Source organism: Jatropha curcas, chromosome 4, assembly GCF_041381405.1.
Source record: "Jatropha curcas cultivar XTBG-Jc1 chromosome 4, XTBG_Jcur_1.0, whole genome shotgun sequence".
Classification (NCBI taxonomy): domain Eukaryota; kingdom Viridiplantae; phylum Streptophyta; class Magnoliopsida; order Malpighiales; family Euphorbiaceae; genus Jatropha; species Jatropha curcas.
In genome coordinates this window covers 25,539,634-25,553,399 of record NC_143154.1, presented here as the reverse complement: position 1 = coordinate 25,553,399, position 13,766 = coordinate 25,539,634, and the positions used below count along the sequence as shown (strand labels likewise).

Below are 13,766 nucleotides of genomic sequence, written 5' to 3'. Positions count from 1 at the left end.
TTAATTGAAAAATAATGATATTTTGATTGATTATATCAATTTTCTATTTAAATTTAAATTTTATTGGATAAAATAAGAAATTATATTATATATAGGTATATTTTAAACATGGTAAGAATATAATATCTTTATGAATTTTAATTTTTTAGTTGTTAAATGTAATTTAATTTTCTGGTTAAATATAAATTCTATTAGATAAAATAAAAAAAATTATATTATATATATAATAAGGTATATATTAAACATAAAAACATATAATATCTTTAAGGATTTTAATTTTATTAATTAAAAAAATAAGACTATTTAATTTTCGATTGATTATATTAATTTTATATTTATATTTAAATTTCATTGGATAAAATAAGAAATTATATTATATACTAAATAAAGTATATAAAAAATATGGTAATAATAAAATAATTTATTTTGATAAAGTAAGAAATTATATAATATGTTAAATATAGTATGAATATAAGAATTCAATTTGATAAAATAAAAAATTATGTTATACACTAAATATGATATATTTTAAATATGGTAAAAATATAAAAATTCAATTTGATTATTTTAATGCACAAAAAGTTTTTTAAATATTATTTCCTGCATATATACACGGTTCAAAAAGTTATTTCATGTTATTTTATATTTTGTTTTTTATCTTTATTACTTTATCTTAAAAGTTTTCATTTTTATCTTTGTTAATGGTAATTTATATAATTTAATTTTGTCTTTTAAATTCTTGTAGATGTCCGAACTTGCTTGTGTATATATTGTGTACATACTAAAAGCTTTCAAAGAATTAGATTTGTTCAATAGACTAGGATTTGTTATACTTTTTGTATAATCAAAATTGTATCATTTCATTTATAATGTATTGCTAATTATAATTTTCATGTCGAATAACTATATATATAAAATAAATTATCGGGATGTAGATGGTGACTGACATTCCAAGTTGGGGTGCCGGACAGTGATGGGTGCCAGGCCGTCACCGATGGAGTCATCTTCTCATCTCTTCGCCTTACCGGATATGCAGCAGTCCTCAAAACAACGGAAGGACAACTTCTTCAAGCCATTTCCGGGACTCTCGACAGCTATGAAGACTCGATTTTGGTAGAGGCATTGGCTCTTCATTCATGTTTGGATTGGACTTCTCATAACTTACCATCGGCGAAATGCATTTTGGTAGATTTATACAGCGAAGGAACAAAATGCAATTCACTGAAAGATGTTTGTGATGAGACCTATTTAGGTATAAAAATAATTCACTTTTATGTGAAATGCAACAATTGTTTATCTGAAATTGTTTTCAAGACCGATTCAATTCGTGTTATGTTGTGGATTGTGGGGCTAGAGAATGTTATGCAAATGTAAGCGAAGAAGAATTTGGCGGTGGAGATACAGTTAGGGTCAAAGATTCGATGGAAGAGTTAGAAGAGAAAGCCAAGGGTTTCAAAAGAGAGATGGAGATTGTTAATACGTTGAATCAACTTCAATCTTTGAAATCTATGCATGAAACGGTGATTTTTGATGGAATGTTTAGGGCGTTACAGGAAAAGAAAAAGAAAAAGAAAGAGGAGATATTGGAACAAGAAGATCAAGAGCAAATCAAATTGATAAATTTTCAAAGGAAACAAAATTGTGTTAGAAGGATATGTGATAATGATGATTTTGAAATGCCTTTGAAAAGAAAAAAGAGTTCTGAAGGAGTTGACGCGAACCCGACAGATGAATTGGTGACAAAAAATCTCCTTGGAAGTTCTGCTAAGGTTACAGTTGTTTCAAAACCTTCAGGAATAAGGTTGTGTTAGTGCAAAGCCAAAATTGAATTCCAGTGTCAAGAATAAGACGAATGAAGAAGAGAGCAGAAGAGATATTACAGGCCCTGGATTGGATTCACTGTGGCAAAGCTACCAATCCGACGAAGATTAGTCAGTCAATTTATCATACAATTCAATATAATCAGAAATTTTTAAAGGGGATTATTGTTTCTCATCTTCGTTTTTCCTTATGAATAGAAAAGTTTCAAACTTCAAAAATGTCAAAGCTGTTAACATTTATTTCGTTTCTAGCATAACATTTAAGTATTAGATCCAATAAAATTAATTTCAATGTTAATTCAATTCTGGTCAGTTTAATGTGAGAGGTAGAACCCTTTGGCTATGGCTTCAATCATTTCAAAGCTAAAAGAAGCAAAAGGTTGACAAACCAACAAACATTATAAAGCATGCTCTACATTAATAAATGTGAAATTAGATCACCACCTTCTTTTTAACATTTGGCAGAAAAATTTCAGACTACAAAGATGGATTATTTACATACTTGCTAAAACAGCCGATTCAATTTGCAGCTGCTACATCCATCTTCCGTGTTTGAGAATTAAACAATTCTGCAACATCTGCAGCTGTGCTGCAATCCTCTGGATTTCTATCTGACACTGAGCTGATAAATCTGGGAAATCTGATTGAGATGCCACGGGAGGCATGAATTAAACCTATAGCAGCATGGTGAACTCGTGAAACTGTAAAGTCTGCACCTCGTATTTGCCAAACAAGTTCTGGAGAAAACCACAAATCTGGCACCTCGTTAGTTTGGTAGTATGGTGGCTTTTTTGACAAGACTCTCTCTCCAGAAAAGAATTCTTTCATCTGCAACGCAAAATTGAAACTGAATTATTACCATGATGGAGGATTCCTCCACAAGCAAGATGCAGAATAAACAGGAAGATAAGTCTCAAAGGTGGTGAGTATAAACTACCACTCCAAAGCAACAGCAAGGTTAAGCTAGACTGCTATACTTACTGTTATTGCTGGAGTTAAAGGTTCATAGTAACACAAATTTCACTAGGGTGGGTGTCTCCTAGAGAGGGCATTTCTCTAAATCCCACAGAGCAACAGTAAACAGAAGAAACAAGCTCACTTTGCAACTAATGACATATTAAATATGCTGCCAATAGGCACCTTGATAGTGAACTGCATCAGCATCGCTCGTCTCTAATTCATCATGAAATACTTGGGGAAAGAATTTTATGGAGTTGAAAAATATCAAATCTGAAAGCCCAAACATGACATGGCATATACTTCGCAATATAAGGACTATCAAACAATTACCTCAATGTAAAATGCATCTGAGATCCCGGACATGACACGGCATACACTTTGGAATTCTTCGTTCTCAGGGTTGTAACATGCCATGAGAAATGGACTATACCTGCAAGAACATAATAAAATATCAAATCAAAACATGGATAGCAATTCTGCTTTTGACATATCGGTTACTGGTATAAAACAGATAGCAAGCACATGAAATCAAAATGTTTTTATATTTCTTAGTATGGTTCGTATGTTTTGGTGGATATCAATAATGTTGGCATAATGTGTTCTTGTTTGGCCCCATTTTTCCAACCTCAGCTTCATTGGGTAATTAAAGGGGAAAAAGAAGAGAAAATTACAAGCAACTACAGTACAAAGCACGTTCCCGAAACCCCAAAGGGATAAAAATGAGGAGTTATTACCATCCTGCTTTTCTCCCATTCCCATGCCAGGCTCCAATGGGTACTAAATCAAGAGAATCATTCATTCCTTCCACATAATCACGTTTAACCTGCCAAGGAGACTTGATATTATTACCCATGACTAGTCCATCTTCATTTTCTTCCTTAGCAGTAACTAAAAAAACAATAGCAAGTCCATGTGAAAAACCTTCAGCCATGTGTCAGTACGCTTTGATGGAGAATATTCAGCATTAACATCTAAAGATTTCAGCATGATCCCTTCACATGATGAGTGCAATGACTCTTCAAGGAAAGAGTGTATCTTGACAATTGTTACATCATTGGTCAAACAAGCATCATGTGCTTCAATCTACAAGACAAAAACTTGCATGAACAAATGAAGAAAGATGAATCATGTGAACTGATAAGGTTAGAGCAGTTACCGTAATTTCCTTTGCATATTCAAAATAGCCCATCCTTTCATCACAAAACAAATCCTTTAGGTCTGTGGTATTACAGAAGCAAAGAATAAAACAAAAAAGGCAAGATTTGAAACCCGCAACAGCAACAAGCAAACAAGTTATTATCCAATCAAAACTAAAAATAAATTCATAATCACAGGCCAAGAAAATGTGTACATTTCCGTCTTTGGCGGAGAGGAAGCTCCAGCAACCTACATAATGAGAGTGATCAGAATAATCAGCAACTAGTTTCTTTTTTTATTCTAAAAAAAAAAAAAAAAAAAGAATGCAACAGTTAAGTACCAGAATATTATATAAGACACTACTCATTCTAGATCTAAAAATATGGAACCAGAATGCTTGAACTTTAGTGACCTGCTAATGCAGAACCAACCATAAATTTTAACTTTTAGACCAACAGCTAACTCATGTTAGTAAGTAGTACAACTGTGTTAAAATTTGCTGTCATATACAGCCTGACAGTTACACACGTACATTCAAAACTATAACAGAACTAGTTAAACTGACCCTTAGACAGGTCAAAATAGCCGCAACATGTAATCTCAAAGACACGCATGTGAGATTTAATGGTCAGCTAGCAGTCTCCAATTAACACTTACTGTGTCATTTGTCCTTGCATACATATGTCAGATAAGACTCAAAACAATTCCAAGAGAAGGTTCAAGGTAATTACTGTTCTCCATTAGCAAACATGATATCAAAGACAAATACACAAATGTTGACCTGCACATAGTGGAAACACCAGATAAAAGCCCAAAAGTCAGTATATCTATCATCAAAAGAAAAGGTATGCAACATAACATCACTTCAATAAATCAGAAAGCCAATAGACCAATTAATCATATGAAATAATCAACAATTGCAAAGTTAACACCTAATCATTAGGTCAGGCATTTCTTCAGCTCACAATTCAAAATAATTATAAACTGGTCTATACAATCTAAATTTGAAGGTTGCATATTATATTCTCAGAAAATATAAGTAAACTTCATTCATCATCTCTCCTTTACAAGCACATGTTTGCTGTAAAAAGATTAGATCCTTATCTTCTGTTGTTTTCCACAATTTATAACCTCATTAACAGGGAGTAATGTCTGTTTAATTGCCTAAATCAATTCATTTCTATTTTCTCCAAAATAGCTACTCTGGTTGTTGGTAAGTCCCCAAACATAAGTCTAGAAAAGTTCCAACAAACTCTGATAATCCACAAGGGTAAATCGCTGCATACATATCAGTATATAAGTTTCCAGAATGTCTTCACTACCCATTCATTCACATTTCAGCATCTTCAATAAAATACGCATTCAACTTGCAGTGTAACTTACATTTTTCCTAACTATTATTTAAAGAAAATAAATTAAATTCATTACCATCACAGATGCTCTAACCAAATATTCAGTTTACATCAATTCAATATGCATTTATGTCTACAACTACATGACCATGTTATATTGATAACAAATCAAACCTTTATGTTATTCACTGTTATTGATGAATCTTTGCTCCCTCTCTCCCTTGATGATAGTTCTTGGAAAGACATAAGCTTGCAGCCATTTTTTCTATCAACTGCAACTACCTGAAACCACAAAGTGCCACAAACATAAATAACAGAATCATGTTCACTTTACGGGCAATAATCCGTCATTCCATTGCAGACTGAAGCATCCTAATACTAACAAATTAGTCCAGCAAAAGAAAAGGAAAACCTTCTGCCATAAGAAAATCTCACCTCTGCGTCCAGAATGAAAGTCACTGCACCAGGTTTACAAGATTCCTTAATTATGTTCACCAAATCTGGAAATCTTGATGTTGTTTCATCCCCATTTCGTGAAAAGACACGCACCGTACCATTTGATAATTTGTGAATTTGGGTGCGCTGACCATCATATCTGAAATTACAGAGATCATCTCAAATGAGGAATCCATGAGTAAGGTAGCAAAAACAAAACAATTGAAGAAAAGACTCCCAAAAATGCATGTACAAAAGTTTTTCAATCCAATTGATGAAAAGAACAAAAATCTACTTAATATTCATGAAATACCTTAACCACATTTAGTCAGTAAAAGCATATAACACAAAGATATGATATAGATAATTGTCTAATTTGGTGTTACTCAGCACTTTCTCATGTAAGAGTTACAAATATTTCTAAATAAATGATTTAATTTCGAAAATTATTTTAACATAAACTAAGATGCTTTGTGCTAGGGGTGTTCAGGAACCACCACATTCTCCCAAACCGATCCAAAACCATGATTTTGAAAAATTGGTCTGCTTTGGTCTGGAAATTATAAAAAATTCAAAGGTTGGTTAGGTTCTTAGATACCAATAAGTTGACAAATGTTTTTTTATTCATAAAGGATTTACTAATGTGAAGCCATTTTTTATTATTTTTTATAAGAATAAGTACTTTTCAAACTGCCTTAGACCACCAAGCAAACCAAATTGAACCAAACCACATTCATAGATTTGGTTGGCTTGAGTATCCTCATGGTTGGTTCATTTATAACCGCCGTTATTGGTTCGGTTTGTAAAACCATGAACACCCTCGATATAGCCACAGAAAAATTCATAAAACTTGTACCTAAATCAATATTCAATGTTAATTTCCATACTCACCTTCAATGCACTCCCTCTGTACTTTAAGGAATAAACGACATGACTGCCAGTGTTCACAAATAGGAAAATGAAGAAAGGAAGCATGTATATAACCAGCACTTTAAATTAAGAATTGCGAGGATCTAGCACATGTTAACAATCAAAGTTGTATAATAACTATCAGAAAATCATATCAGCTTATGCACTGAAACATTAAAAGCAAGACATGGAAAGTGTCTCAAAGATGGAACCAAGCCAGACGAAAGAGGGGGCATACTTGTATTCACATGTAAAAGCTTTATCTTCAAAGAGTTTCAATGCTTGAGAAATTCCATTTGTAATTCTACCACAGGAAGATATCCAATTAGCCAATATTTCATTAGATATTTAGATTTAACATGCACTACATATAATTAAGAGTGATAGTAGAAGTATATCTATACTTTGCAAGCATAGGTTTAATAGGTACTCCTGGCACCATTGACAAGGTGGATGAAGAAAATTCAATGCCTCTGCTTATAAGTGAAGGAATGACCAAATCCTGTCAGAATATGGCAAAGAAAGATATATGCATGAAGCTTCCAGAGAACAATGCAAAAAAACTTATAAGGTCAACTACATGCAACTTACTAAATTTGGAAGTATATTATAAGCTTCAACAACTGCTGCAGAAAGGTACTAAAGAGTAACAGGAATACTGGATTAGCAACATAAAAATATGGAAAATATTGGACAAAAAAGTAACCAAAAATAATTCCCACAGATTGATATTTTCACATAAATGGAAAAAGAATTGATTTCCCATCACTACTAAAATACTCTAGTTCTTCTATAACACATACATATAATAGCAAATTCAGTCACTATCAACTGATGAAAAAACAAAAGGATCAGAAAGCATCAAGGTTTGTTAGGAGTAGAAACAAAACCTGAAGTTTCTCCTTCAAGTCAACTTTCTGTTCCTCAGAAGCATTAGCCAAGGAATTCAGAGCAACAGCTTGGGCCAGTGCAGGTAGAACAGTTTTCATCATTGCTCCAATCCGTAAATTCCTTACCTATTCAGAATTTATTTCAGACAGAATATATAAAATTTATATAAATATACTTGGATTTTGAAGATCAACGCAAGATCATTTCCTTCTCATCTCAAGAAGGTTAAATTAGGACAAGGATGAAAACCTTGAATAGAAAGATTATGTTATTAAGATTTTATTCGGCACAAATTTAATTATATTATATGGCTTAATATCGGTTTGAAATATGATATCTTGAAAGAATATTTATGAATGGACATTGATGTATTTTATGGTAGAAATTCAGTCATAAGTTGCATAAAATAGAGAATATAAAAAAATGTATGCAATCAGATCTAGAAAATCAAGACAAACTTTAATTTCTTGGCTCGAGTAAAATTAGTTCATTTTCTCGGCTTCCCATACATTTTGATATAGCCCACTCTTACTCCCAATCCCTTAAGCCAATGAGAATTGGACTCTAAAGACCCCCAATTGAATTTTGTAATCATCATAATTATTATTATTATTATCTTTTTTTTTTTTTTTTTTTTTAAATCTTACCAAAGTAAAGAATGAAGGATACAACATATAGCCTACCACAACAGCAGCTCTGATACAAAAATTACATGAGTGTACCTAATATTTAGGTTCTAAAAAAATTATAAAAGAATGAATTGGCAGCTGATGTAACTATATAACTATGACTGACTCAAAATTTACTAACAATGACTGAAAGTCTGGAATAACCTTTGCAATCTTCTTAGAGACTATGTCCTTTCAGGAGCCAAAATAAGGCCACAGAAAATTGAGATCTCAATTCTATGATGCACAGAGACAGTCAATCAAATAGGTGGTTCATTATAATCCAAAAGAATAACAAAAATGAGAAGAAGAAAAATGTAAAGCGCGAGAACTAAAGATATTTACATTCCTTCCTCTACATAATGCATCCACTAGAAAGAACTAATTCTTCAAAATAGAAGGTTTCTGCATCCAATCTTACCAAAGTTCTAACAATAAACTTCATCTCCTTCTCCTTACAAGAACGCATAAGATTTACAATGAGGCTCTTCTTCTGAGCAGTGCTTCCAGTACCTGTCTGCGCACTGACAAATATTATATGACAAAAATGAGAATAAGGTTAATGAAATGCCTTGCTTGATAGTTTGCCAATAAATTATTCCTAAATTAAATTCAAAACCTTTATACAATTCCAGAAATATTAAAAGGTATTATAGTATTAGAAAGAATTCTAGCATAATTTTCTGAGAAGCATCTAGTCAAGCAACTAGTAAGTTTTAGATCCATATTATTCAATATCAATCTCTCAGCAAGTTTCGAACAGGGTTCAAAGTGGACACTACCATTGAATTGTCAAAGCCATATAATAGTTCTGTGATCTCTGCAGCATTAGCATAAGAGCAAAATGGAGGAGAAAAAAAGAGAAGAGGAAATGAAACTTGATGAACAGTAAACCTGAAATAGGTTTGGGATTTTAAGGCCAAGTCAACACCTAATGGCAGCGAAGACCTTAACAAATTTAAAAACCAGGTTTAAGTTCGGCTTGAATTCTTGCTGCCTGAGCATTGGTACCATGCTCATCTTGTACAAGTATCATCATGTCTAAGATTCTTCAGATTTGTAAAACAATTGTTATCATGTTGTATCCATGATATTTTCATTACATCCAATCTGCCCAGAATAAAAACCAAATTCGAGTACACATACCTTATCTTTCGAAGCACGGAAAAAACATCTTTAATAAGAAGTTGAGAAGGAGGAGCAAGTAATGTTTGTGTTTGTCGGCATAGTTGAGCAACATCACCTTATAATAAATGCATATACTTGTTTAGCAATTCCCCAAACAAGTTGATGAGAAAAAAGAAAAATGATAATAGTGAAGGAAAAATTAGAAAAACACCCATCTGTTCCTACTTCCTACCAAGATCCCCCAAACTGTTGTACATATCCCTTATTTTGGACCTGTTTGTCCCGCATGCCTCTTCTATTGCTGATGTGACCAAGCTTCCACCTATGTTCAGCTCCTGCATTAATGGCAGCATTAGTACACATCACTTTCTTGTGTTCTAGAAACAAATCCTCAACTGTGAAGATATGAAAGCATGTTAAAACTGCAGTTTTTTTTTTTTCATAGATATTTAGATTCCAGCCAAGCAAAGTTAATTAAATTTCATCATATTATAGATGCTTATTCCATGAATACGTAAACAAGAAACTATGTAGTGAATTATTTTCCAGAAATGATATGCTGCAGAAGTTAATTGAGAATAAATGCAACTGGCATGTTAAAATTTTCACAATGGAAATTTAAGAGTCAGGACCTCCTGCGTCATTATGGCAGCAAAAGTACACATTACTTTCTTGTGCTCTAGTGGCAGCAAAAGTACACATTACTTTCTTGTGCTCTAGAAGCAAGTGTTCAACCGTGAAGATATGAAAGCACATCAAAACTGCAGTTTTTTTTTGAGATATTCCAATTCCAACAGCACAAACTTAATTACATGTATATCATCATATTACAGATGTTCATGCTCTGAATATTTATTCAAGAAAGTGTAGCAACTTATAAAATGCCAGAAATAATATGCTTCAGAAGTTAATTGAGAAGAATTGCAACTAGCATGTTAAACTTTTTATAATGAATTCAGGCTAGAAATTAAAAAAGAATGTTTTCACAGCCACACAATATATAAGTAAATAAATAACAAAACAATAAATTCCTGAAAGAAGGGCATTAACTATATTTTCATGGTCAGCAGCGATCTTATTGGTGCATAGATACACAGCAGGTAGGACATCCTCAGGAGACAACGCTAGTAAACTGCATAGATATACAACATGGCAAATGACATATCACCATCAGTTTCTTTTTTTTTTTTTTTTTTTTTTTTTTTTGATAATATATCACCATCAGTTAATTATTACTGTGTTTGAATTTTTTACTTCATAGGAAGAAAGAAACTTGGAAAGAGACAAGGTAAAGTGGAGAAGACCTTCTAAACATATTGCATAACATAGAAGTAGCTTTGATCTTTCCTTTTTCAGCCTCAGCCAAGTCAAATGTTCGTGCAAGATGGATATATGGAGCAGGCTCTCCAGCCTTCCAGCATGCTGTGTATGCATCATAGTGTTTAACTTCAGAGCTTAACGCCATACAAGAATTTAACTTAATCAATTTTAAAATAAAGAAACAGACCATGCTGTATAGGAATGTACTTTTCTGGAGGTAGTGCAACATAAGTTGGAGCCACATTTCCTGTCAATGCTCTCTTCAGAGACAAATCAATCATATGTTCTTCCTCCTCCGAAACAGTTTTTTCCTGAGCAGAAGAGAACTCATTAGTGTGACACTGGGGCTGGATTGAATCACCTGAGGCTACCAACCTCACCACACTCTTGTCAAAGTTACCCTCTGGATTACCATAATGTATATCTAATGCCTTGCTAATGTCTCCTTTGGTCCTCTCCAGCATGGTGGCAGCATAGCCTCTTAATGAATTGTTACCATCAATGATCTGAATAAACTGATTTATCTCCTGTTTGTATGATATAGTGTCATCATTCGGCAATGATTTTTCATCTACTGGACATTGCTCTGGTATAAACTCAACCACGCTGCCTGTAGAAACCTTAGGCACAATCTTATTGAAGAACCTTGTAATAGTAGACTGTTTTGGTCCCCCAGATTCAAGTTTTGGATTAGGTTTTACTTTCTTCCTGTGCTTATTTTCAACATTCTTCCTTTTTGCAGGGGTTATGCGACTTTTAACTGAAGGCTTTGTGTTTGATGATTTAAGATTTTGACTCAATGGAGAACTCAAACTCTCTTGGCTACTCTTAATAGAAACTGGTTTTGAAAGTGCTTCAGGCCCATTTGGTATACTGGCTGGAGATGAAGAAATAGATATATTATGAGATGAGGAAATTGATGCCTTTCGTTTAAAGACTTGTTGATGAAATTGTGTTTCGTTATCATAAAAATTAGACACTGCGTCAACAAAATTCCCTTCTGAGTTGTTAATCAAATCCAACATTTGGTCTCGGGTAACCCATGAAGGCAAACAATCACTAAGTTCTTGTATGATCTTCTTTGTTCCCTCATCATTTAGTATGGCCAAATTTGAACCACATTCTTGCAGGATAGTTGAAGAGTTCAAAATGACACCTAGATCCTTATCTTCAAGCGTATTGACTTCACAGGAAGCTGCCCCTTTCTCCTGACCTAGGCCCTCACTCAAGCCAGAGACATCTTCCATCTCAACCTTTTCATCATTCTCCAAAGACCCACGATGAAAACCCATTAAAAACTCTTTTTTGTTAGCCATTTCATCAACTAAACCAGCAAAATGCTTCTGCATTTTAATAGCAGCTTTACTGTCAAGTTTTTCAATATCCACACCAACTGTAGGAATAACACGCTTTGGTCTCAAGAATTTCACAAACCCCATAAGCTCATCATAATTTGAATGTTCACTATATGGCACGAGATGGATCTCAAATGTCTCCTTTGACCTCACTGGGAAGTTTTTTTTATGTGTCGCTTCATAAGTCCAACCAGTAGGTACAAATCCCACAACTTTAGAATATCGTCTTTCCACCATAATCTCCTTCATTTTAACAAAATTTGGCCGAAAATAAGGCCATGTCTCTCCAAGCACATTCCATCCAACAACATGAACATCACTCTCGGTCTCATCTTCTGTAAACATCCCACTCTCTCCATGTCCTAAAACCCGCAAAACCTCCATTTTCCTCCCGTCCACATGGACCTTTCTTTTACACCTACGTGCAATCTCAAGCAAAATCCTCTCCTTCCCTACAACATAGGTTGCAACGAGAAACAGTACAGTTCTTTCTTGACCCATATACTTCTCTCCTATTCTATCTATCACACCAACTATATAATCAATCGATTCCTCTTGAGAGGGAAAAACAAATTTAGGATCACAATAAGTAGTATCTAAAAACACTGTGTCGCAACCAAAAAACTGGCTCAGTAAGCTATCTTCTTGCATTGAACCACAGTATCTAAAATCACCAGTATGAATATACATCTTAAAACTCGCTTGATTCTTACCAGGAACTTTAAACAAGAACAGAACAGCCCCAGGGCAGTGATTGGCATCGATAAGTGTAACTTCAGACCCATCGATAATCACAGGCTCGCGCAAAGGCAATGGAAAGACGAACTGCGAAGGAATCTTGAGAACTTGAGTAAGGAGATTAGCAGTGGTAGGGGAACAGAAAATGAGGCCTTGGCACCAATTAGAGGAAAGGCCTGTATAGTGATCAGAGTGGAAATGGGAGAGGAAGTAGGTGACTGTGGAGCTGGTGGCATAGCGAAATGCGTCGACGAGGAAGCGAGTGTTGGGGATGACCTTCGACGAAGGAAGAGACGACGGGAGAGGGAAGGAGGAGAGGTGGTGGCGATGGTCGCTATGGATTGGGACGGAAAGGGAAGCGAGAGATGTTTGGTAGAGCTGGAGAGAATCTAGGGTTTGCGGTGGTTTACTGGAACATGTTGAGGTTTCCATTAGAGAATTTGGGGTTTATGAGTGGCTCATCGTAGCGTATTAGGAACTAAAAGATGAAGCATTTTTTGGGGAAATGGAGAGCAAGAAGCGGTTGTTCTTATGAACCTTCTAGCGTTGTTGTCGGTTTATATATGGGAAATTCGGCGCCAAAAAACGGTTAGATCCTCAGTCTGTTTGGCTTCCTAGAAAATGAGGGCTATAAGTGAAAAGTTATCAGTAGATTTTAATTTATTTATTTATTCTCTTAAAGCAATGAAATGTCAAGCGTAAAGGTAAAGAAAGTTATTTTATAATTCTACAAATTATATTTAGAGCAATACTTATCAGCTCAAATTGATCCAGAATTACAAAGAATAAATGTTCAATTTATTCTCGTACAGCTATATAAAATATCATTTATGTTATATAAAATGTCATTTATGTTCTTATTCAAAATTGATCGATTTTAGAGAAATATAAAATTTATATATATCATTAAATAGCTCTAGATAGAGTGGTAAATGGTTTACATTTCCTAATGTTAGCATTAATTATTTCTCTTTTATATATATATATATATATATATATATATATATATATATATATATATATATATATATATATATAGATATTAGTTTCCAA

General features: G+C 33.7%; 1 protein-coding gene across 3 annotated transcripts; it reads right to left on the bottom strand.

The window, feature by feature from the left end:
• Positions 1-2,200: 2,200 nt before the first annotated feature.
• On the bottom strand, positions 2,201-13,330 carry LIG6 (DNA LIGASE 6). 3 transcript variants are annotated; one of them, XM_012222653.4, is made up of 19 exons: positions 10,808-13,326; positions 10,605-10,722; positions 10,351-10,432; positions 9,533-9,635; positions 9,319-9,415; positions 8,594-8,696; positions 7,504-7,629; positions 7,205-7,252; positions 7,018-7,115; positions 6,852-6,917; positions 5,705-5,864; positions 5,444-5,551; positions 4,649-4,698; positions 4,132-4,166; positions 3,937-3,998; positions 3,702-3,863; positions 3,515-3,603; positions 3,111-3,210; positions 2,201-2,648 (listed from the first exon to the last, which is right to left on the bottom strand). In XM_012222653.4, the coding sequence occupies exons 1-19, from the start codon at positions 13,143-13,145 to the stop codon at positions 2,340-2,342; spliced, it is 4,254 nt and encodes a 1,417-aa protein (XP_012078043.1). In that variant the 5' UTR covers positions 13,146-13,326; the 3' UTR covers positions 2,201-2,339. The 3 variants fall into 3 exon arrangements, 2 of the variants coding, with proteins under 2 accessions (XP_012078043.1, XP_089576362.1); XM_089720236.1 differs by lacking the exon at positions 7,205-7,252; XR_001047082.4 differs by lacking the exons at positions 2,201-2,648; positions 3,111-3,210; positions 3,515-3,603 and having other exon boundaries at positions 3,791-3,863; positions 4,575-4,698; positions 10,808-13,330.
• Between the last annotated feature and the right edge of the window lie 436 nt (positions 13,331-13,766).

Excerpts from the sequence above, each read along its gene's own strand:
- LIG6 (XM_012222653.4), bottom strand. The coding sequence starts at position 13,145 with ATGGAAACCTCAACATGTTCCAGTAAACCACCGCAAACCCTAGATTCT. Across the intron at positions 10,723-10,807 it reads GTACATTCCTATACAGCATG|CATGCTGGAAGGCTGGAGAG; the intron begins GTCTGTTTCTTT and ends ATGCATACACAG. Across the intron at positions 3,999-4,131 it reads TCTCCGCCAAAGACGGAAAT|ACCTAAAGGATTTGTTTTGT; the intron begins GTACACATTTTC and ends GTAATACCACAG.